The sequence below is a fragment of the Cydia amplana genome, chromosome 2 (genome assembly GCF_948474715.1).
Source record: "Cydia amplana chromosome 2, ilCydAmpl1.1, whole genome shotgun sequence".
Lineage (NCBI taxonomy): Eukaryota > Metazoa > Arthropoda > Insecta > Lepidoptera > Tortricidae > Cydia > Cydia amplana.
Genome location: NC_086070.1, coordinates 16,421,638 through 16,447,104, shown reverse-complemented (window position 1 = coordinate 16,447,104; position 25,467 = coordinate 16,421,638). Strand labels below are relative to the sequence as shown.

Below are 25,467 nucleotides of genomic sequence, written 5' to 3'. Positions count from 1 at the left end.
CCACATGTGTAACTGGGCAGCAGTTACTTTCAGCAAGAGTTTAAAGTCACCTAGCGGGGATAACCCTAGGCGGCGGGCGCTGGCCCGAGTCCGCCGGTGACCTCCTCGCCCAGCGCTCCGGGCGCGCGCTGCGGCTGCTCGCGCACGACGCGCGCCGCCGCAGCCTCGGCGCCGTGCTGCTCGACCCGGCCGCCGGCGCGTGCCTCAACCGGGAGCTGCTCGCTAAACACCTGGCTACCGCTGACGGGTGAGTGACTGGCGATCGGGCAGTTTCAGGACCCGCACGCGTGTGTAACTGGGCAGCAGTTAAGCTTTGGATTCCTCCGAAAACGGTGCCGTCATATTACGGCCGCTATATAACGTTGACTGACGTCACTAGAACGTTGTCTATGTAAACAAGATGGCGCGGTTTCCTAGACGGCGTTACGTTACGTTGATTGTCAACGTAACGTAAGATGACGGCCGTCATGACGGTGTCCATAGTTTCGTGAACGTTTTATTAGATAGCGGTGACGCCATTTTGAATACATGACACGAGATTTGAATAAATAATTCCGTACTACGATTATTTTCCTCTTCTGATGATATTTCATCCTCCAAGTAAATTATAGATGATCAAGCAAATCTTGTCAGTAGGAAAAGGCGCGAAATTCAAATTTTCTATGGGACGTTATCCCATCGCGCCTACATTTTTCAAATTTGCCGCTTTGACCTTGGCGGCTGACGGTGTGTTATGACGCCGTGGTACTTTCCACATGTCGCCACCGTAAAGACGGCCGTCTTTTGCGGCCGCTATATGACGGCCGTCATATGACGGCACCGTTTTCGGAGGAATCCAAAGCTTTACTTTCAGCAAGAGTTTAAATTCGCATTCAATACCTACTTACAACGAATTCTAACATTTTCATAATTAAAGTTCTTGATTGACGAGTCGATCTTTGTTTAATCACGCTAGTATAGCTAGGTCGATTCACAAGAGCCGGCACAAATGGAATGAATGAGTGAATGGAAATATCTATGTGTGTATGACATTAACTAATAAAACGGTGACTCTGGCTGTATTCCGTTACAGGTGTCACGCATACAATGAAAGTTTCGTTCATTCCATTCGTGCCAGCTTTCGTGAATCAACCTGTACCAGTTGATACCAGTATTAAAAGCACATACCTACTCCCTGTTTTTTAGATCCATTGACTTTGAAGCCCTCACTGCGGAATACGATTCTACAGAAAAAGAACCAATCCCACAATCACCCGAAAATAGTGAAAACGCCACATGCAAAAATTATGAAACAATGGCAAAAAGGTATCAGGATGAGTTCCAACCCAGATCAAACGAAACGCTCCGATTGGAAGCGAAGATCCTTCTCTGCGAGTCCCCGTCATTGATATACATCTCATTGGTACACCAGCAGAAAACATTCCACGAGCTGTTTGAAGATATTCAGAAATTCTACTCGAAGCGCAAAACTCCGCGCCGCGAAAGATGGAAAGAGAACGATAGATGCTGCGCATTTTGTATGCAGTCACAGACATGGCGTCGAGCCACCATCCTCAAAACGAAAAAGGACCAAGTCACCGTATTCTTTACAGATTTCGCTCAAACCGAGACTGTTTCGATATCGAACTTGAAAAAGTTGCATACCGATTTTGAAGTGATAGGAGACGCGGCTATAAAGTGTCACCTAGCGGGGTTGCTGCCGGCGGACGGGGAGTGGCCCTCGCTCACTAAGGTAAATTGAGGGCAAAAATACAATACATATCGTCAAATCTGTTTCACTTTCGGGTTTTAATATCCAATCCGATATAATATTATTTACAGCTTATGTCGCTTATAGTTTGAAAAATTGTAAAGATAATTTTGTTAATATTTTAAATAAAGGAGTTCCTGAAAGACAAACTGGAGGAGTACAAGCGCGTGTTCGTGACGAAAGTCGGCGAGTTCGAGGACAAGAGCATGCCGATACAGCTGTGGGTGTACCACACGGAGCTGGGCAGCGCGCTCGAGCCCAACGAGTCCGAGTGGCGCTGCCTCAACGCCGAGCTGGCGAGTCGCGGCCTCGCCATCGACACTCGACAGGTGAGACGTGAGACCATGCCGATACAGCTGTGGGTGTACCACACGGAGCTGGGCAGCGCGCTCGAGCCCAACGAGTCCGAGTGGCGCTGCCTCAACGCCGAACTGGCGAGTCGCGGCCTCGCCATCGACACTCGACAGGTGAGACGTGAGACCATGCCGATACAGCTGTGGGTGTACCACACGGAGCTGGGCAGCGCGCTCGAGCCCAACGAGTCCGAGTGGCGCTGCCTCAACGCCGAGCTGGCGAGTCGCGGCCTCGCCATCGACACTCGACAGGTGAGACGTGAGACCATGCCGATACAGCTGTGGGTGTACCACACGGAGCTGGGCAGCGCGCTCGAGCCCAACGAGTCCGAGTGGCGCTGCCTCAACGCCGAGCTGGCGAGTCGCGGCCTCGCCATCGACACTCGACAGGTGAGACGTGAGACCATGCCGATACAGCTGTGGGTGTACCACACGAAGCTGGGCAGCGCGCTCGAGCCCAACGAGTCCGAGTGGCGCTGCCTCAACGCCGAGCTGGCGAGTCGCGGCCTCGCCATCGACACTCGACAGGTGAGACGTGAGACCATGCCGATACAGCTGTGGGTGTACCACACGGAGCTGGGCAGCGCGCTCGAGCCCAACGAGTCCGAGTGGCGCTGCCTCAACGCCGAGCTGGCGAGTCGCGGCCTCGCCATCGACACTCGACAGGTGAGACGTGAGACCATGCCGATACAGCTGTGGGTGTACCACACGGAGCTGGGCAGCGCGCTCGAGCCCAACGAGTCCGAGTGGCGCTGCCTCAACGCCGAGCTGGCGAGTCGCGGCCTCGCCATCGACACTCGACAGGTGAGACGTGAGACCATGCCGATACAGCTGTGGGTGTACCACACGGAGCTGGGCAGCGCGCTCGAGCCCAACGAGTCCGAGTGGCGCTGCCTCAACGCCGAGCTGGCGAGTCGCGGCCTCGCCATCGACACTCGACAGGTGAGACGTGAGACCATGCCGATACAGCTGTGGGTGTACCACACGGAGCTGGGCAGCGCGCTCGAGCCCAACGAGTCCGAGTGGCGCTGCCTCAACGCCGAGCTGGCGAGTCGCGGCCTCGCCATCGACACTCGACAGGTGAGACGTGAGACCATGCCGATACAGCTGTGGGTGTACCACACGGAGCTGGGCAGCGCGCTCGAGCCCAACGAGTCCGAGTGGCGCTGCCTCAACGCCGAGCTGGCGAGTCGCGGCCTCGCCATCGACACTCGACAGGTGAGACGTGAGACCATGCCGATACAGCTGTGGGTGTACCACACGGAGCTGGGCAGCGCGCTCGAGCCCAACGAGTCCGAGTGGCGCTGCCTCAACGCCGAGCTGGCGAGTCGCGGCCTCGCCATTGACACTCGACAGGTGAGACGTGAGACCATGCCGATACAGCTGTGGGTGTACCACACGGAGCTGGGCAGCGCGCTCGAGCCCAACGAGTCCGAGTGGCGCTGCCTCAACGCCGAGCTGGCGAGTCGCGGCCTCGCCATCGACACTCGACAGGTGAGACGTGAGACCATGCCGATACAGCTGTGGGTGTACCACACGGAGCTGGGCAGCGCGCTCGAGCCCAACGAGTCCGAGTGGCGCTGCCTCAACGCCGAGCTGGCGAGTCGCGGCCTCGCCATTGACACTCGACAGGTGAGACGTGAGACCATGCCGATACAGCTGTGGGTGTACCACACGGAGCTGGGCAGCGCGCTCGAGTCCAACGAGTCCGAGTGGCGCTGCCTCAACGCCGAACTGGCGAGTCGCGGCCTCGCCACCGACACTCGACAGATGAGACGTGAGAGCATAACATACATAGCTATAACCGCGAAAATAGAAGTTCGTAATTTGCGGGCATTTTTCTCTATCACTCTATTTACGCGTTCATTGGAGTAAAAGAGAAAGATCCCCGCAATTTGCGAATTTCGGTTTTTGCGGTAGCCCCGCTGAGTGGCGCTGCCTCAACGCCGAGCTGACTGCCGCGGCCTGACGGTCCTGGTCCTACTCAACACTCGCTAAGAGCTACCCAGATCTTGCCGTACACTCATACACTTTATTCAATATCTATATAAAATACCTATCTACGACGAAACGACGGTGTACTTCTTTTAGGATGTTTATGTGAATGCGATATTTTACTTTTCTTTTCCAAAACATAATTCATGTAAATGTTGTTAAGATTGAGGGCGCCACCTCTGGAGACGACGAGCTGTGTTTCCTGAACTTGCGCGGCTCTGTGAAGGAGTGGCTGCTGCCGCCGCTGGCCGGCTCCACCGGCTCCGACGACGGCGCCGAGTGGCTGCCCGCCGAGCCGCTGCAAGCCCAAGAGTTCACCGCTCTGCCCACGTGAGTGCCAGTGCCAGCTGACCCTCGGTGCAGGGAGGCCGATTTTCGAATTTCGAGCGCTCGATTTCGTCACGAAAATTTGTGGATAACGGCGAAATGCTATTTTTGAAATACGAGCGATATAAATTGGGAATCTAGTGGTATTGACCGCTCGTTTTCAATTATATTAGTAGAATTTAAATGACTAGTAGTGGAGATATTATTGAAGGGAGAAAACGAAATCGAGCGATCAAATTTTAAAAATCGATTCATTTACCGTTTCACTCTTTAGTCTATAATTTTGACGTAGATTTTATTTGAAGGGCTTTGCGGTCCGTTTAGCAGCATTTCCTTATGTTTTCTTTTGTACTAGCTGTTAATAGTAATAACAGATGCACCACTTTCTTACTTGACTAGAGTTGTATTATTCTCCACAGATACATAGACAACGATGGCATCATCTACTTGCACGACGTCTCGCAGGATGACGACTTGGAGTTCATCCGCGACACGCTCGAGATGGCGTTCAAGGAAGAGGACCCCAAGGCGCCGTACTGCTCGTGGCGCGTCGGGGAGCTCTGCGTGGCGCGGTACTACCTCGACTCCAAGTTCTACCGCGGGACGGTGCTCGAGGTCAACCCCGAACAGGCCAACTGCCTCGTCCAATACGTCGACTACGGCAACTCCGAGCTCTGCGCCTTTACCGATCTCAGGTCAGATTATCCCTTTAAAAATTTGATGCTCATGAACCAAGAGGCAGTTTGAATATGAACCAGCCTTTTAAACCCTAAATTTCTGTTTGAAGCTTTTATACTTGCAAAGTATGTATGTACGGGTAAAAGTAGTTTGTGCTAGTGGCACCTTCTAAGCAAAGTTTTGCGTATTGGTGTTTGGGTTTTTTTAGAATGGTCTTGATGAGCCTGTCTGTTGCCTATTAAAAGAAATGTACTGTCAACGAGAAAAGCTTGTATCAAAAATGGTCATTTTTGACAACTATCTTATTTATTTTAGGAAACGCGTTGCTCTACACCAGATCCCCATCCAATCCCACAAGGTCTCGCTCGCCCGCATCAAGCCCGTCGGTGAGCAGTGGGACCAAACCGTCCTCGACTACATACACAAGGCTATCGTCGAGAAGAAATGCTTCGTCAAAGTGGCAGCCCCGCCGGTCAATGACGTCACACCCGTCGACCTCAAGTATGACAAACTCTGGATTAATGACCACTTGGTCGAGTTCGACTTGGCTGAATACATTGACGGCTCCAAGCCTATAGAACGCAAGTTTAAAAAGAAATCTAAACACGCTTCAAGTACAACAGAAAAAAACAAAAGAACTGAAACTGAGACGAATGTTATTGAAATAAATAATGGTTCCGAACCAGATTATATTGTTGAGGAGGATATAAACTCCTCGCAAGCGTCAGGCTCGCCGGACTCCTTCAAAATGAGCACGCTGGTTGATCAAAACGGCAGTGCGAGCGAGAAAAACAACTCTAACTTAGTCTCGTATCTGCGACACGAGGATCGAGAATTTAGCTGTAGCATACCCGTGATAAACGACACAAACTCTTTAGAATTAATGATCGTTCAAGATGCGGAAATCCATGTGATATATGAAGCACTTTTAGATATTGTGAAAGAAGTGGGAAAGAATATGCCGCCGTTAGATGGTATATACGAGTACAAACCGTGCATCGCGCTCTTCGAAGACCACTGGTACAGAGCATCTATACTAAAGTACAGTGAAGCGAAAAATCTGGTTAAAGTTCACTACGTGGACTACGGGAACATTGGGATAGTTCCCTTGTCTGACGTGAGGGAGATAAGTAAAGATTGGGTGTGCCTGCCGCCGGCCTGTGTCACGGCGCGCCTGCACGGCGTCCACGTCAACCCAGATTTTGACCCGGACGACGTCACCAAAGTCTACATCGATACGTTTCTCGACAAAGGGCCGTTCCGCGTTACTATTGTGGACTATGTGGACTATGACAACTCGGTGCCCCTCGTAGAATTAAGGAATACCGACGGAGAACTAGTGTATAAGAAATTGATTGACGAAAAAGTGTTATTACATAATACACGCGATTGTCCTGCTTCTGAACAGAATTTAGCTATATAATTAAACAATCTGAGGACTGATCTGGAACCTGATCTGATCAAAATTTCAAAACTATGAGTCGTAAGTTTCGAGTCCCAACTATTTTATATCATCACTATACAGTCCCCCTCAGCCTAAACGAAGGATTTCTTGAAATTTAAACCCTAAAGCTTTGGATTCCTCCGAAAACGGTGCCGTCATATGATGGCCGTCATATAGCGGCCGCAAAAGACGGCCGTCTTTACGGTGGCGACATGTGGAAAGTACCACGGCGTCATAACACACCGTCATCCACCAAGGTCAAAGCGGCAAATTTGAAAAATGTAGGCGCGATGGGATAACGTCCCATAGAAAATTTGAATTTCGCGCCTTTTCCTACTGACAAGATTTGCTTGATCATCTATAATTTACTTGGAGGATGAAATATCATCAGAAGAGGAAAATAATCGTAGTACGGAATCATTTATTCAAATCTCGTGTCATTTATTCAAAATGGCGTCACCGCTATCTAATAAAACGTTCACGAAACTATCGACACCGTCATGACGGCCGTCATATTACGTTACGTTGACAATCAACGTAACGTAACGCCGTCTAGGAAACCGCGCCATCTTGTTTACATAGACAACGTTCTAGTGACGTCAGGTAACGCTATATAGCGGCCGTAATATGACGGCACCGTTTTCGGAGGAACCCAAAGCTTAAGAGGGTGAAAATAGGGTTGAAAGTTTTTAACGCGGACGAAATTTATAAAATCTATGTTCCAGTTACTGTGCTGTCTAATTAATCTGGTCTTAAAGTTTATGATAATTATGATTATTCATACGTTTACATCCCATAGATTTCTGATAACCTCATGTTGTGGTATTCTTTCTTGTTTTTTGATATGTTTGATTATGTTATGGTTTATTGTAGTTATAAATGTTATAATAATTATTTATTAGGACCAGGCCTATCTTTATTTGTTATTATATAAACCAGTACCCAGTACTATTATTTATTCTGTGGTAATACCTAATATCGTACCTGTGCCTTTAAAGCTTTGGATTCCTCCGAAAACGGTGCCGTCATATGACGGCCGTCATATAGCGGCCGCAAAAGACGGCCGTCTTTACGGTGGCGACATGTGGAAAGTACCACGGCGTCATAACACACCGTCATCCACCAAGATCAAAGCGGCAAATTGAAAAATGTAGGCGCGATGGGATAACGTCCCATAGAACATTTGAATTTCGCGCCTTTTCCTACTGACAAGATTTGCTTGATCATCTATAATTCACTTGGAGGATGAAATATCATCAGACAAGGAAAATAATCGTAGTACGGAATCATTTATTCAAATCTCGTGTCATTTATTCCAAAATGGCGTCACCGCTATCTAATAAAACGTTCACGAAACTATCGACAAGGTCATGACGGCCGTCATCTTACGTTACGTTGACAATCAACGTAACGTAACGCCGTCTAGGAAACCGCGCCATCTTGTTTACATAGACAACGTTCTAGTGACGTCAGTCAACGCTATATAGCGGCCGTAATATGACGGCACCGTTTTCGGAGGAATCCAAAGCTTAAGTGTATTTTTATTTGATTTTGTCTATGAAGGATATAAACTTGACTACATACATTAAATGCAGGCTTAAAATGTGTTGGTGCTCAAATTGTACGATAGCGCTATCATACTTACATACCTACGTACTATTATACGTATGTACCTTAGGGTTTTATAGGTATTCTATTATTACCGAGGAGTTAATAAAAATAAATAAAAATCTGGTTAGTTTAATTTCACGACATATTTGCCTAATTAGATTTACATTTATTTATTTCATAATAGGATTACATTAGCTTACGCTATGACTGGATGACTCGAATCAACAGCAAGCATAGAAACTCGAAATTTCGTTATTTCTCTCTACCTGCCTCTATCTATATTATTGAAATTTTGATTTCGGATGTTCGCGGTAGGTGGCTAGACGGCATGAATCTAGTATTTTAACTGGATCAGGCATGAGGGGTGGGGGGAAATTCCTGAACGGGATAGTCTTATGTATTTCAGTAGGAGTAGCACCGAAAGCGTTATTATTGTTTGTCCTTGTCACAAACTCACATTTTTTTTATTCTCCACCATAAGTTAGTATGGAATTGGATTATGGTGGGCAACAAATAAATTCCACCAATCATAGTGACGCGTTGCCTATGTTTTGTCCCTCACGGACGCACGCGTATACCACATCTATTAGGATCCTACCATCTATGCTAGACGGTTGGATTTGAATATTTTATTTTTTAAATGAGCTTTGTTTATCTTAAGGCCAGTCCAGACGGGACGATTTGATTAAATTGACAATTTGGTTACCAAGGTCTGTAGAGCCCTGTAAATTGTCATGATGTTGTTGGGGATGTGCGTTCGGATATCGATAGAAAATCTATATCACGCAATGATCACGCATTTATTACACGAAGTGTAACACATTTTGAAACACGTTTCTGTTTAGAATTAACCATACTATTTTAAGATTAATTTAAGGCAATCATATCTATTTTAGTACAGAACTGAACATGAGTGTATTCGGTAACCATCGTGCAACTCATTTTGGTTAAAAATGGTTATATCTAAACGGTACCCGTACCCATTCTAACTGTCATTGTCAATGTCACTGTCATGTTTTTTTTTATCCCTTTCCACTAGTTCCCACATGATGCCGATGCCGCTCAAAACAAATACATTTATAATATTTATATATTTCACTGAACATACAAAATGATTTTAGAATACGTGCTGAAATACCATCTCCAAGATTGTATCAATATTCTTACGGAAGAGGACATATTAGCATTCTATAGTATAAAAATTGAGTAAGTGAACTAATACTTGCTTATTGCTACAAATATTATTTTACAAGTACCTATTATAAAAAGTTGAATTTCAGTTTTTTAAAGCTGTTCGAGATATATCCTGATATAGGCGATAAAGTACTTTGTAGTCCAGTGGACAGTCTACTACAATGCCATGAAGACATAATAAAGGCGCAACAATATATACTAGAACAAAGTGAGTACAAGTCTACCATCGAAAAGTTACCTCATTGCATTATGAAGAAAAACGTCCACGCTCGTATTTTTGGACTACCTGTTTGCCCTGAGCTCCATCGGACAATATTTCCGAAAAATGTAGACTTGGGTTGCTTTTTAAAAGTTACTGGTAAGTGATCAGTGAAACAATTATAAATTTGCTTGTGCATGGTCATAAGTAATACTATTTATTATGATTTGATTATTTTAGGGACAATTGTAAGAGTAACTCAAGCTAAAATGTTGGAATATCAACGCAAGTATGTTTGTCTAAAATGCAAGTTTGAGAACTGTGTGCAAGCAGAGTTTGAGCACAGGTATGTTCTGAAAGCTCCTTCGAGATGTGGCAATGATGAAGCCAGGTGCAAGAGCTCAACGTTCACACAAGTTAACTTAGTCTCCAGGGAGTACTGCAAAGATTATCAGGAAATTAAAATTCAAGTGAGTTAAATGTTATTATTTTTCCTTATTTAGGGTATACCAATTCAAGTGAGTTGTTCGGAATTTAATATTACGTTTTATAATTTACAATAATATTTGTTACTACTTCTACATACCTGGTATTGGTATAAGTTTTATAATACTCATAAGAATAATTATGTTCCTTTAATTCATGATCATTAATAATAGCAGCAAAATGTTTCTTACTGTCTAAATTAATTTGAAATAATACAGAAAACTTAATTGTTTATATTAATACTTCATTTCAATAACAATTAAATGTATGTTCTAATTCTAATGTCAATTATTCACAAATAAATAATTCTGTATCAGGAGCAAGTAAATAAACTTGGCATAGGCACTATACCAGGCTCCATGTGGGTTGTGCTGGAGGATGACCTCGTAGACTCCTGCAAACCTGGAGATGATGTTCATATCTGGTAAGTGTATACACTTATTATGATCCTCATTATATATCTAGAGTGATTCCTGAAATATATAGGCATATAAATAAATATACATAATTATAAATAAATGAATAGGCAAGAGTTGCTCGGTTTAAAGGTATTAGATATAATAATCAATAAAATAAATATAAAATAATGAATATTAGCTTTTAATCTTATGCCTTGGACATAAGTATCAAAATGCGTTTATTTTAAATTATGTACCTACACATGTGCCTGTACTGTACCTCCAAGCTATAGTTTAGTTTTATGAAACACTTGCTGTGCCCTAACAGGGTTCATGTGTGAACTTATCCTAATGTAATATCTATTTTGTACCTCATGATTATTATGCAATAAATTATGAATTATGAATTCCAACCTGAAATACATCACCAATTTCCATAATAGATCCATCTTATCATGGATAAACATGGTCAAGTGAGAAGTCACAGCCAAAAGATGGAAACACCATTGCAGCACTTTCTATTTGCATGCACGAGCTACGATGTGGGTCTAATTATACATTTTGCGTATGTACTGCTTGAGTGCCTCACAATATAATCTGAGAATATTCAAATGCATGCATTTTGGGCTATTTTAGCGGAACAGTGCGTCGCCGCTGGCGTCCCGCCGTCCAAGCCAAGCAGTCAGAGGTAGAATTGGTACTAGAGGCTAACTACCTTGAGGTTTGCAATGCCCAGAAGTCGGAGGTCCTAGCCGCCGCTCCTGATGTCAAGGAGTGCTTTGATGAGTTCTGGGCAAAGTATGAAGCTTGTCCTCTGAAGGGCAGAGACCAGATTTTAAAATCAGTGTGTCCTCAGGTAAGTTCCATCTGTAGGTACGATTTAGTTTATATTTGTAACGTTTCACGGATATGGCGGTAAGCTAGACTTATATCGATCGGCATATGAACCGTGATTACATTTTGTATTGTTTTCGAGCTCCCGATATTTCGACGCAGTTGCATGCATCTTGTTCACGGGTAACTGAAGATAGCGGGTGGGTGTCAAAGTTGTGTAGACCGCGCTCGGTCTACCCTCATTCGTGCGCACCGTAAATCATTCAAAACTGTTATGGCGGTAAGCATTTACGCTGTTATTAACGACACTCCAATACTAATGCGGTGCTAATACTTACAAATTTGCAATGTAAGGAGAATGAGGCAATCACAAAGTTAGAATCTTAGAATCTCTTTAAAAATCTTCTGGACATCTACCATGAAGCTAATCTGCTTGTACAGGTATACGGCTTATATTCAGTAAAGCTGGCCTTACTGCTGACCGTGCTCACGGGCGCGGGCGCGGCGGCTGCGGAAGCGGGGGCGGAGGCGAAGAGCGGCGCGGGAGACGACACCATCACGCGCGTGCGCGGTCAGTGCCATCTGTTGCTGGTGGGAGACCCCGGTAAATATCCGATCAGTCTTTCACGTCACATTTACACTATGATATTAGTTGTTTTATTTTATTTTATTATTATTTATTATTAGTTGTACATTATGAAATAATAGTACATTACTGCAGACGCCGGGAAAGAAGGGCTTGCCGGGTGAGTAGGTATAGCCGGCCGACCGTAGGGAGGCCGGATAGTGATACGAAGCCGGCAAGACCTTTTCACGGCTAGGCATGTATAGTGCTTTTCTCAAACATGCAATGAAATAAAAAAATACACCACTCAAAAAAAAAACAAATTTATAATCTTTATAATAAAAATCTAACTTCACAACAAAAGTTTTTTAATTTTCCTTCCAATCCCGCCATAATTGTTTTTTTTTTACGGAAGTCGTCCGTATTTTGCGTGTGTTCGAATAGACCTTATTAGGGCCATTATACACAATCTGATAATAAGAATCTCAATTTCTATAAATGAAATAAATGCAGAGGATTTTAAATATTGTCTATGGTCTCTGATGACTTACGTATAGACAAAATTTTAAATTTATTCATCAACACATTGAATCATACAGATTCGTATTCTTAATATCAGTACGTTCGTGTATAACAGGCGTTAACACGGATATTTTGGTCCGATAACGATTCGTTCACTAAAAATATAAAAAAACAGTTCTCTGGAGTTGCTCCGCCCTAAACGTGATACTTCGAAGCCTGATATAACGCCCGGAGCGACGACATTTCAGTGCATGTTTGAGAAAAAGTAATTTTAATGATACAGTTTATAAAATGTATACCACAACGCAACAGAAAACGTCAGTCTACAACGAGCACGTTAGGAGTTGCGCTAGAAACTGCACGAGGCTAATAAGCTTACAGGGCAAATGCCAATGATTTACATTTCATAGTTCTTCCAAAGTGTGTACCTAAGTGCCTACTTAAACACGTACAGGTACGGGTAAATCGCAGTTGCTCCGAGCGGGCGCTGCGCTGGCGGCGCGCGCCGTGCTGACGTCGGGCGCGGGCAGCACGCGCGCCGGCCTCACCTGCTCGGCGCTCAGGGTAAGCGCCACCCCACATTTAGCGTCTTTCGAGCGTCGGCGTCTACAACTCTATGGCCGCTGCTCGACGCAACGTCGACGCAACTGCGCAGCGACGTCATTTTCCATAGCGCTGACCAGAGGGCCTACCGCGAACCACGTTCGTCGTGTTGCCTCTCTTGCGCACTTGTGAATTCGTACTTAAGTGTGACACGGAGGTAACACGTCGAACGCTAAATGTGGGGTGGCCCTAAATGGCGCGCTCCCACATTTGCGGTGCACCTTAACATTAATTTGATGAAGTGTCTGTATCAGGGATGTTGCGAATATCCGCATCCGCAATCGCGGAACTTCCGCATTATTTTCAACATCCGCATCCGCATCCGCATAAAATCGATGCGGATTTAATGCGGATGCGGCTGTGGAACAGGTCGGTACAGGAACGTCTTAGCATCGGCGTAAGTCAGACTGCTAGGTAATTTAGTCATTAACCAAAAAAACCTATTAGAAATGAGCAGTCAAGCGTGAGTGGGACTTAATGTACGGAACCCTTGGAACGCGAGTCCGACTCGCACTTGGCGGTTTTTTGAAATAAAAATTACTAAAATGTAATATTTGACGTTTTTTATGGTACTATCTTGACATCCGCATCTGCGGATGTCAAAAAATCGGCATCCGCAACATCCCTGGTCTGTATTAAGTATCAGTTTCCCTGATATCAGGAAGGGGGCGAGTGGCAGCTGGAGGCGGGCGCGCTGGTGCTGGCGGACGGGGGGGTGTGCTGCGTGGACGAGCTGGCGCAGCTGAGGCCGCACGACCGCGCCGCCGTGCACGAGGCCATGGAGCAGCAGACCGTGTCCGTGGCCAAGGTAACGCACATTATTTACCTTTGTATGGCATTTGAAGTCAATGTGCATGTGAGAATTGTATGAGATTTTAGTTGGCATCTTAGATACTATATGTGACGTTATCTATGAAAAGGAACCTTGTTGTCGATGGCGCTTACGCCATTATTAACGATGCTCCGATATAAATACAATGCCGCGCGACGCTGTGATTAGATTACCGCTTTAATAATATACCAGGGTAAAAAATGTATAATTGGCAAATGATTCCGCAGGCGGGCATCGTGTGCAAACTAAATACGCGGTGCGCCGTGGTGGCGGCGTGCAACCCGCGCGGCCGCTACGAGCCCGCGGAGCCGCTGCACCACAACGTGGCGCTGGGGACCCCTCTGCTCAGCAGGTACGTGCCGCTACTGCTGGCGTGTGCTAGCAACACACTGTTACGATGAATACGCGGTGCGCCGTGGTGGCGGCGTGCAACCCGCGCGGCCGCTACGAGCCCGCGGAGCCGCTGCACCACAACGTGGCGCTCGCTGCACCACAACGTGGCGCTGGGGACCCCTCTGCTCAGCAGGTATGTGCTGCTACTGCTGGCGTGTGCTAGCAACACACTGTTCCGATAAATACGCGGTGCGCCGTGGTGGCGGCGTGCAACCCGCGCGGCCGCTACGAGCCCGCGGAGCCGCTGCACCACAACGTGGCGCTGGGGACCCCTCTGCTCAGCAGGTATGTGCTGCTACTGCTGGCGTGTGCTAGCAACACACTGTTCCGATAAATACGCGGTGCGCCGTGGTGGCGGCGTGCAACCCGCGCGGCCGCTACGAGCCCGCGGAGCCGCTGCACCACAACGTGGCGCTCGCTGCACCACAACGTGGCGCTGGGGACCCCTCTGCTCAGCAGGTATGTGCTGCTACTGCTGGCGTCTGCTAGCAACACACTGTTACGATAAATACGCGGTGCGCCGTGGTGGCGGCGTGCAACCCGCGCGGCCGCTACGAGCCCGCGGAGCCGCTGCACCACAACGTGGCGCTGGGGACCCCTCTGCTCAGCAGGTATGTGCTGCTACTGCTGGCGTGTGCTAGCAACACACTGTTACGATAAATACGCGGTGCGCCGTGGTGGCGGCGTGCAACCCGCGCGGCCGCTACGAGCCCGCGGAGCCGCTGCACCACAACGTGGCGCTGGGGACCCCTCTGCTCAGCAGGTATGTGCTGCTACTGCTGGCGTGTGCTAGCAACACACTGTTACGATAAATACGCGGTGCGCCGTGGTGGCGGCGTGCAACCCGCGCGGCCGCTACGAGCCCGCGGAGCCGCTGCACCACAACGTGGCGCTGGGGACCCCTCTGCTCAGCAGGTATGTGCTGCTACTGCTGGCGTGTGCTAGCAACACACTGTTACGATAAATACGCGGTGCGCCGTGGTGGCGGCGTGCAACCCGCGCGGCCGCTACGAGCCCGCGGAGCCGCTGCACCACAACGTGGCGCTGGGGACCCCTCTGCTCAGCAGGTATGTGCTGCTACTGCTGGCGTGTGCTAGCAACACACTGTTACGATAAATACGCGGTGCGCCGTGGTGGCGGCGTGCAACCCGCGCGGCCGCTACGAGCCCGCGGAGCCGCTGCACCACAACGTGGCGCTGGGGACCCCTCTGCTCAGCAGGTATGTGCTGCTACTGCTGGCGTGTGCTAGCAACACACTGTTACGATGAATACGCGGTGCGCCGTGGTGGCGGCGTGCAACCCGCGCGGCCGCTACGAGCCCGCGGAGCTGCTGCACCACAACGTGGCGCTGGGGACCCCACTGCTCAGCAGGTACGTGCCGCTACTGCTGGCGTGTGCTAGCAACACCTCACAAGCTCCTGTGTCGTTTACACGTAAACATATAGTAACGCCATCTAGTGAGTTTTTTGACAGAGCTAACATAAATGACGGTGCTATTTCAAATGCGGTGCTAATGCTTTGGTTTCCTCCGATAGCGGTGCCGTCATATAGCGGCCGTCTCCATACAAATACTACGACATCCATATTTAGCCGTATTATTTAGTATGGAGACGGCCTCTATATGACGGCACCGCTATCCTAGGAAAACCGATCTTAACTACGATACTTATGTATGTTGATTGTGACATTGTTTAAGAATTATAACTCTTAATTAATAAAGACCTTCATCGTCCGAGATGGACGCACACCCATCTTCCCATCTTTTGCTGCACGTAGTCGAGAAAAATCACAGGAAAAAATCATGACACTTAAATATAAATTGGGTTGTAATATATCGTTACTGTTGTTTGTTTACAGGTTTGACTTAATTTTCATCCTGTTAGACACAAAAAATAAGGCTTGGGACAAGCTCGTCTCTTCGTATATATTATTTGGCGGCGCTCAGACCATTGACAGCAAAATACAATGGAGTATTGAAAAACTGCAGGTATGATTACCTACTCCTGTTTCTAATATTCGTCGCAACTTATAGTTCGTTTTTTTAGCATTAGAAAGAAGGTAAGCGATCTTGACATGTCTTTTAATTGAAAAACGCTTTTTAAAAATCAGTAACCTATACTTATGAAAGCAGAAGAATATAAATGATCGTATTAGATTCATAATTGTTACATATTTGCCGTGACTTATTTTTAAAACATGTTTTTCAATTAAAAGACATCAAGATTGTTTACCTTTTTTCTAATGCTAAAAAAACGAACTATAGAAACCACCTGGGGCCAAAAGTTAATTCGTCAATCATGTCTTCTCGTAAGTGGGTTCATTAAGAATATATTTCGTGAATAGTCTAAGCGATTTTTTTAAAACTTTTATTGAAATATTTACAATTTTCTTTTAAGACCCTAAGTTAGCACGTATTTCGAGGTTTTAGGTGTCAGAGTATTTTGAGCAGCGGTAAGGCGATCCTTTAATTAAGTATTTAGATATATGTACTAGATGAAGGGTCGGTCCCGTTCGCAGATGTACATCGGGCTCGTGGGAGGCGTTCGCACGGAGATGACAGCGGCGGCCAACACGGTGCTGCGCGCCTACTACATGTCGCAGCGACGCGCCGCCACGCGGGACCCCGCGCGCACCACCGTGCGCATGCTCGACAGCCTCGTCAGGTACACGAGACCGCTTTCGTATGTCTAAGCACTGATGTACATCGGGCTCGTGGGAGGCGTTCGCACGGAGATGGCAGCGGCGGCCAACACGGTGCTGCGCGCCTACTACATGTCGCAGCGACGCGCCGCCACGCGGGACCCCGCGCGCACCACCGTGCGCATGCTCGACAGCCTCGTCAGGTACACGAGACCGCTTTCGTATGTCTAAGCACTGATGTACATCGGGCTCGCGGGAGGCGTTCGCACGGAGATGGCAGCGGCGGCCAACACGGTGCTGCGCGCCTACTACATGTCGCAGCGACGCGCCGCCACGCGGGACCCCGCGCGCACCACCGTGCGCATGCTCGACAGCCTCGTCAGGTACACGAGACCGCTTTCGTATGTCTAAGCACTGATGTACATCGGGCTCGTGGGAGGCGTTCGCACGGAGATGGCAGCGGCGGCCAACACGGTGCTGCGCGCCTACTACATGTCGCAGCGACGCGCCGCCACGCGGGACCCCGCGCGCACCACCGTGCGCATGCTCGACAGCCTCGTCAGGTACACGAGACCGCTTTCGTATGTCTAAGCACTGATGTACATCGGGCTCGCGGGAGGCGTTCGCACGGAGATGGCAGCGGCGGCCAACACGGTGCTGCGCGCCTACTACATGTCGCAGCGACGCGCCGCCACGCGGGACCCCGCGCGCACCACCGTGCGCATGCTCGACAGCCTCGTCAGGTACACGAGACCGCTTTCGTATGTCTAAGCACTGATGTACATCGGGCTCGTGGGAGGCGTTCGCACGGAGATGGCAGCGGCGGCCAACACGGTGCTGCGCGCCTACTACATGTCGCAGCGACGCGCCGCCACGCGGGACACCGCGCGCACCACCGTGCGCATGCTCGACAGCCTCGTCAGGTACACGAGACCGCTTTCGTATGTCTAAGCACTGATGTACATCGGGCTCGTGGGAGGCGTTCGCACGGAGATGGCAGCGGCGGCCAACACGGTGCTGCGCGCCTACTACATGTCGCAGCGACGCGCCGCCACGCGGGACCCCGCGCGCACCACCGTGCGCATGCTCGACAGCCTCGTCAGGTACACGAGACCGCTTTCGTATGTCTAAGCACTGATGTACATCGGGCTCGTGGGAGGCGTTCGCACGGAGATGGCAGCGGCGGCCAACACGGTGCTGCGCGCCTACTACATGTCGCAGCGACGCGCCGCCACGCGGGACCCCGCGCGCACCACCGTGCGCATGCTCGACAGCCTCGTCAGGTACACGAGACCGCTTTCGTATGTCTAAGCACTGATGTACATCGGGCTCGTGGGAGGCGTTCGCACGGAGATGACAGCGGCGGCCAACACGGTGCTGCGCGCCTACTACATGTCGCAGCGACGCGCCGCCACGCGGGACCCCGCGCGCACCACCGTGCGCATGCTCGACAGCAGGCGCGGCCCGCCGTAAGGAGCGCTTGTGCGGTGCACTCCCATATATAATCAAAATGAAATTATGGTACCTATTTAATATATTACTACTTAAGATCGATCGTAAAAAACTCAATACCAATTAAATAATAACCTTTATTCATTATAAGTTTATAGACAGCTCACCAAATCACCACTACCTAGTCTACCTACACGGCGTACTCCTATAATTTCATAGAAATCAAAGGTAACGCGCGAAGCGGAGCGCTTTGGATTGCGCTCCTATGGAAAAAGATTTAGTACATTCGATCAATAGGAAATTCAATAAGAGCGAAAGAGAAGTCTCACCAGAGCTCCGCGCGTGAAACAAAATATTTTCTATGAGGGAAGAGGCAAAATCGATGCGGCGCTCCGAGTCAGTTGATCTGCGCGCGCATCCCGCGCGCGGCGCGCGCCATGTTGATATTGTTGTCACTTGTTTCTAAACAGACCTTAGTCAATTTTAAAGTATGTGCGGGAATGCAATTTTGGCTTTTTTTTTTCATTCTAAATAATGAAACAAGAGTTTAAACAGTTAAAGCACATAATTTGTTTGTTGTGAGGTGTTTAAAAATGAATGAATTTAACGTGAGAATGTGAAAAAGTTTACAAAATCGACTCGAGTTAAATTATGGACGACCTTGAACTTTCGTAGCAATGTTACTCAAAAACAAAAACTTATATTTTTTAAATCAGATCCATAACCAAAAACACCGTGGTTGTGTTGTGTGAATGTGATAAAAGTAACTAGCTTATTTTGTTTTTCGTGTTACCTAGGTATATTATGTTTTGTGTTTGGCGCGGGCGCGGGCGACGGCTGTGCGGTGAGTTTGTTTGGACCGAAACAGGTGTGTTAACAATTTAGCACATCTTTCCATAAAATTTAATTAAAAACATTATATCCATTTGTAAAATGAACTGCAGTTGGCGTCTATCGGTCGTCAAGATATTCGTAATACCGAAAATCTATGAGAGAGTTCAATGACCGGGTGGACGGAAACCGACATCTAGGTACTTTGCGACGGTTAATTGAATGTGTAGGTTTAGTTTTTGTTTTTTATTGTGAGTGAACACCCATAATACATAGCTACCAGCCGCCTCTGCTCGACAGCCTCGTCAGGTACACGAGACCGCTTTCGTATGTCTAAGCACTGATGTACATCGGGCTCGTGGGAGGCGTTCGCACGGAGATGACAGCGGCGGCCAACACGGTGCTGCGCGCCTACTACATGTCGCAGCGACGCGCCGCCACGCGGGACCCCGCGCGCACCACCGTGCGCATGCTCGACAGCCTCGTCAGGTACACGAGACTGTAGACATGGGTAACTCCGGAGTGATAGATAAAAAAGATATATATCTTTCTCATTTCATGAATCGCTCTTCTTGTCTTTACGAATCCGAATGTATCAGTATATCCGTACCTCTCACTCCCTCGGCAACTATTTATGAAAGCGATAAGCGAAGTCTCGGTCGCGCTTCGACCGAAGTAACACGAACGAGCGACAGCGGTCGTTCGGACGGATTCGGACGCGTCATTCGCTATTCCGCGAGAACGAGAAGTAGATACTGTAGATATGGATATACAGGGTGGATTTTCTTTTTGGGTCAGTGAGGGCAGCTACCAGATACCGTGTTGCTACGAGAAAACGGTCTAAGAAGACCTTCCCTCGATTTCAAATTAATGAAGATTGGCTTTTACAGATTTTGGAAAAAACACAGGGTGCGAGAAAAAGGTCATTTTTGACAAACTTTTTTTTTGATGCCAATCGATCCCATTCCTATTAAGGATCAAAAGCTTGTATGGAACCAAAAAAAAATTTCGGGCTAGAAAAGCCACAAATCGAGGAAAACTTTTCCCGTACAATTTGTATGAAAATTAAAACTTTTATTTTTCACATGCTGTTTTTGTATGCCAATCGATTCCATTCCTATCCAGTATCAATAGTTTCTTTGGGGTCAACTTACGGTAATGTACTAAAAAGCCACAAATTAATAAAAACTTTTTGCATACATTTACTATGGGGAAAATGTGAAATGTTATTCTCAATTTTCTATCTCGCCCATCAGTCCTACAGCAATGTCTTCATACAGTATTATGGTCCTTAAATGTAACAGGACTGATTGGCCAGATAGAAAAATGTGAATTAAATTTCACGTTTTCTCCATAGTAAATGTATGGAAAATGTTTTCTTTAATTTGTGGCTTTTTAGTACATTACCGTAAGTTTACCCCAAAGAAACTATTGATACTGGATAGGAATGGAATCGATTGGCATACAAAAATAGCATGTGAAAAATAAAAGTTTTCATTTTCATACAAATTGTATGGGAAAAGTTTTCCTCGATTTGTGGCTTTTCTAGCCGGAAATTTTTTTTTGGTTCCATACAAGCTTTTGATCCTCAATAGGAATGGGATCGATTGGCATTAAAAAAAAAGTTTGTCAAAAATGACCTTTTTCTCGCACTCTGTATGTTTTTTACAAAATCTGTAAAAGCCAATCTTCATTAATTTGAAATCGAGGGAAGGTCTTCTAAGACCGTTTTCTCGTAGCAGCACGGGATCTGGTAGCTGCCCTCACTGACCCAAAAAGAAAATCCACCCTGTATATATGGATGCAATGCAAATTGCAAAGATGAGTTCTATTGCATAAAGGTTTAAAGCTTAAAGTTGTTTGGACCTAGCATGATTATTTTCGTTGTTATTATACTGGCTGCGTTTTGTCACAATAATATTATATCATGATACAAAATGAAAGAAACAATGTTGCCACGTTATAATAACTATACTCTCTCTCTCTCTCTCTCTCTCTCTCATGACTCAAAGTCAGCAAGTGCCGATGTTGCGAGCGGGACGACTGTTACACACGGATATAAAAGAGTGATACATATCCCAATGATAAAAAGATATATATCAATCTTTTCCCTCTACTGACACATTTCGCCCATGTCTACGAGACTGCTTTCGTATGTCTAAGCACTGATCAGGGCGAACGAATTATTAAACAATGGATTTTTAAATTCATGCGCACTGATCAGTGCTTAGACAGAGCCGCCTGAGTTGGTTACCTGGCTTAGCGACCTCAAAGCTATACTCTGATTGTCCTTCTTTATGCATGCCATACGATTAAATAAGTGCTTAGACATACGTAGGGTTAATTAGGGCTTCGCACGGGTTAACAAATTATACATATACCTTCCTCTTCAATAACTCTATCTGTTAAAAAAACCCGCAAAAATACGTTGCGTAGTTTTAAAGATCTAAGCATACATACAGACAGACAGACAGCGGGAAGCGACTTTGTTTTTTTTTTTTTTTATTGAGAAACAAAAAGTCTTAATAAGCATATGAGCAACTTAGCTAATAGCTACAAATTGATTCCTTTATAGACCTATAGTTTCCTAATTTACAAATTGTATCGAGGTACAATTGAAAAATAATAGTGTAAACTTATAGTAGCTACTAAGATTGTACATCACAAATGCTTAAGCAAGAGAAAATACTTAAATAACAAGTGCCTACTATCGGGTTGCTTGCAACATTACACCCTCATTTTAATAGCGTTCATTATGATGTGTAGCCGAGGAAGCGTAATTTACATAGTTACGACCCACTCGAAATTCCAGTGCTTTAATTAACTTTTTCTGGAGTCTTTCAATTCGGGTCTTATGGACATTAAAGAAAGGATTCCAAACTACAGAAGCAAATCCCAATCTACTACGAACGTAACTATTATAAAGAAGTTTATAAGTGAGAGGTCTACGAAAAGGTTTTGCTATGCGAAGAACGAAGCCCAGTTGCTTGTATGCTTTATTTAAAATATGATCTATATGTGGGTTAAACGTTAGTTTTGAATCCATTAGCACCCCTAGGTCACGTATACTATGCTGTCGTGTTAGAGTACTGCCGCACAGCCGGTAACTGAACACAATAGGATCCCTTTTCCGAGTGAAAGTAATAAGTGAACATTTGTCACTATTTAAAAACAGATTATTTTGCACACAATATGTTCCAAAGCTAGTTAAATCGTCCTGCAATAGAGCACAGTAAGCGTCTGTTTTAATTACTCGAAATATTTTAGTATCATCGGCGTATAAAAGAGCTTTCGAATTTGTTAGACACTCCGTGATATCATTTATATATAAAATAAATAATAAAGGGCCCAAATGGGACCCTTGAGGGACCCCTGAAGTGGTTAATTTAAAAGCCGATGAAAAACCTCCGATTACAACACTTTGGGACCTATTTTCTATATAAGATTTCACCCATCGGAAAAGATCACCATGGATGCCAAGGTTCCAAAGTTTCACCAGAAGCGTATTGTAAGAAATTTTGTCGAACGCTTTGGCGAAGTCTGTGTAAACTGCGTCGACTTGATACTTATTATCCATTGCATCTCGTATTACTTCACTAAAGGACAAAAGATTACTCTCCACACTTCGACCCTTGAAGAACCCGTGCTGACTCGGATTGATATGACGCCGTACAGCGTGTGATAATTGGTCTGTAACGATTTTTTCCAATATTTTACCGAATTGGCACAACTTAGAGATAGGCCTATACTTATTTTATACTATGTAGTGATAGTGATTTGTTATTTGTTTTACAAGGGGCGAAGTTTTTGTTTAACCCCTTGTGCTAAAAACACCCGACTGATATTGACACCCGAGCCAGCGAAATATCCGAAAATTGAATCGCGAGCGTAGCGAGGGGTTCGAGAAGTGGAATCTTGAGCCTTGAGAGGGTTTCCAGGCACGAGGGTTAAACAAACTTTGCTGTGGAGTGAAATACAAAATTGTTCACCACACCAACGCGAGGAAAATATTTACAAATCAAATATAAATTAGCGCAATTAAATATGTATCATTCAAAAGCATTACTTGAAAGTCAGTTCTGCCAGCCAACATAAAGAAAATCCCAAAATTTGCATCAAATGACTTTGCAACTCTTGACTGCAACTTTCTCATTCGTTTTTGGAGAATAATGAAAGCCTTAACGAGCTGGTGTGGTAAAAATATTTTACTCAGTTTCACCTGTCCCGTTGTCTGTTGTATGGTTCTAAGCAAATCTTACAAGCTTTTGGAACCACTTCCCATTACTCGATTAAGCTCAGATTTTACATACTTTTATAATTCGGTTGACGACGCAATGTTATGGTACCATTGCCGAGCTGATCTGATGATGGAAACCGGAGGTGAACATGGGAACTCTGTGATAAAACAACGCAATCTCATTGTGTTTGGGCTTGTTAGAATTGTCTCGATGTCTGTTGAAAGAAAAGTACGGTCAGCGACAAATGCTTGTGTAAAAAATTAAATATTTGATTTATAAAAACGGTTCACACCTTGGTCTGCTCTAGACGTATCGGCTGCCGTCGCAGCGCGGTAGGCGCGCGAGAATCCGAAGGTAGCCGATCGCATCCGTCCGACAAATAAAACCTATAACATTTTATACGCCAAATGCGCGTGACGTACGAAATGGAATCGCCGCCAGTTACGACACCTATCCACAGCTGACCGATAAGACCGATTATACCGAACCGTCGTCACTGGCCTCGGTCAATGTGAATAATATTTTTAAGTAAAGCAACTTCACTAGCTCGCAGTTTATTTAATTTAACTTTACGTTTACGTTAACTAATATTATCACAAGTTCTCGTGAAGATCCCTTAAAAAAAAAAAAAAAACGTAACGGAAAGTCCTCGTTTTTTTAATGCCATCAGGCTATCCCAGGCGCACTGTCGGCTAATGCGGCGCAGTTGCATCCTGCCAGCGGACGCGGTGACGGCCGCGGCGCTGGTGGACCTGTCCATGCGGGTCACCACCGACGCGCTGCACGACTCCTTCCACAACCGCCCCGACTACCACTACCTCCGCACCGCCCGCACGCTCCTCACCAAACTAAACCTCCACGAAATCTGGCAAAACGAACTCTTGTCCTACGCGAAACTGCTCCAGGTCGATCGTCAAACTCTAGAACGCGATATAGAAAACAAAAGCTCGAAACTCTTCGAGAAATTCGACGACGTCTCCGATGACAATATCCCGCTGTCCTCAACTTTAGTCACGAGCTCGTATTTTAAAAAGAAAAACGACGACGAAACGAAATCCACATTTGTTAATAACGATGACAATCGACCCGTATTCGATAGTAGGGATAACGTGAATGAAAAGTTTGCAGCGACTTTGAAGAAACATGCGACGCTTAATAAACTTGAAAGAAAACCACCTCTAGTACAGAAATCAAGGAAAAGGAAGCGGAAAGAAAATTTAGAAAATCAAAAATTTGGTAAAAAGAAAAGCGATAAATCTGTAAAAAATCATGTTCTTGATAGTATTTCTGAGAGCGATTCAGAAGAACAAAATACCACCGTTAATTTGAATGGTGTCCCCAGTGTAAATGATATTTTTAATGAAATTGGTATAGATTTTGACTTTAATGATAGTGGAAAAAGTAATGCAGTAATAGAAAATAGTAATATTTCAGCAGATGAGAAAGCAGAGCCAAGCGAGGCAGATGTAGATATTAAAGTAATAAAGAATGAAAAAGACAAATCAAATAAATCATTTGTCGAAAACAAAGAGAGTGATAAAGATCCTGTCAGTACACCAAGTCCTAATACTTCGTCAAATACTCTCAGCAAGTTAAGACAATTCCAGTGTGTGGATAAACATGATATTAGTAAATATGAAGAAAAAGTAAACACAAGCATAGTACACAAAGAAAGTGAAGTAGTTGTTAAATTGGAGAATGTGTCTGATTCAATACATAACTCAAGTTATGCAAGTAAGAAATCTGTTACGAGTTCTCAAATGTCTATATTTGAAAGTTCGGATTGTGATATAGATTTAGATATATAGGTAAATAAAAATAAATCATGTACTTTAGTCTTTTTTTTTAACTACCAGTTTTACCCAGTTGAATGTTATTTACTAAAATCTCTTTTACATTACCTATTGGTTATCAAAAATGGAATTTACGTGACCAAGGTATGTACCTAATCATGGTATAATAATATTCTCCGCCTGGTACTCTTCCGACCACGTGACTGACACAAGCTACGTCATCATGCGACAGCGCTATATAATAATATGCAATAGCGCTTTATAAAGTGGCAATGTTATTGTGACATAGGCTTGTGTCACTCTGGGAAGAGAAGAATGGTTTATTAGAC

The 25,467-nt window shown here is 45.8% G+C and overlaps 2 protein-coding genes across 2 annotated transcripts; both read left to right on the top strand.

Annotated features, from left to right (window-relative positions):
- Window positions 1-45: 45 nt before the first annotated feature.
- On the top strand, window positions 46-6,575 carry LOC134656443 (uncharacterized). Its single transcript, XM_063511978.1, has 6 exons — window positions 46-247; window positions 1,186-1,732; window positions 1,882-3,597; window positions 4,262-4,428; window positions 4,845-5,120; window positions 5,419-6,575. Exons 2-6 carry the CDS (start codon window positions 1,295-1,297, stop codon window positions 6,524-6,526), a joined length of 3,705 nt encoding a protein of 1,234 aa, XP_063368048.1. The 5' UTR covers window positions 46-247; window positions 1,186-1,294; the 3' UTR covers window positions 6,527-6,575.
- Window positions 6,576-9,218: 2,643 nt separating this feature from the next.
- Window positions 9,219-25,175, top strand: LOC134659107 (DNA helicase MCM9-like). Its single transcript, XM_063514718.1, has 12 exons — window positions 9,219-9,364; window positions 9,439-9,710; window positions 9,792-10,021; window positions 10,355-10,461; window positions 11,072-11,291; window positions 11,711-11,873; window positions 12,811-12,920; window positions 13,621-13,767; window positions 14,019-14,143; window positions 16,042-16,171; window positions 16,702-16,847; window positions 24,016-25,175. Exons 1-12 carry the CDS (start codon window positions 9,270-9,272, stop codon window positions 25,151-25,153), a joined length of 2,883 nt encoding a protein of 960 aa, XP_063370788.1. The 5' UTR covers window positions 9,219-9,269; the 3' UTR covers window positions 25,154-25,175.
- The last annotated feature ends 292 nt before the right edge of the window (window positions 25,176-25,467 follow it).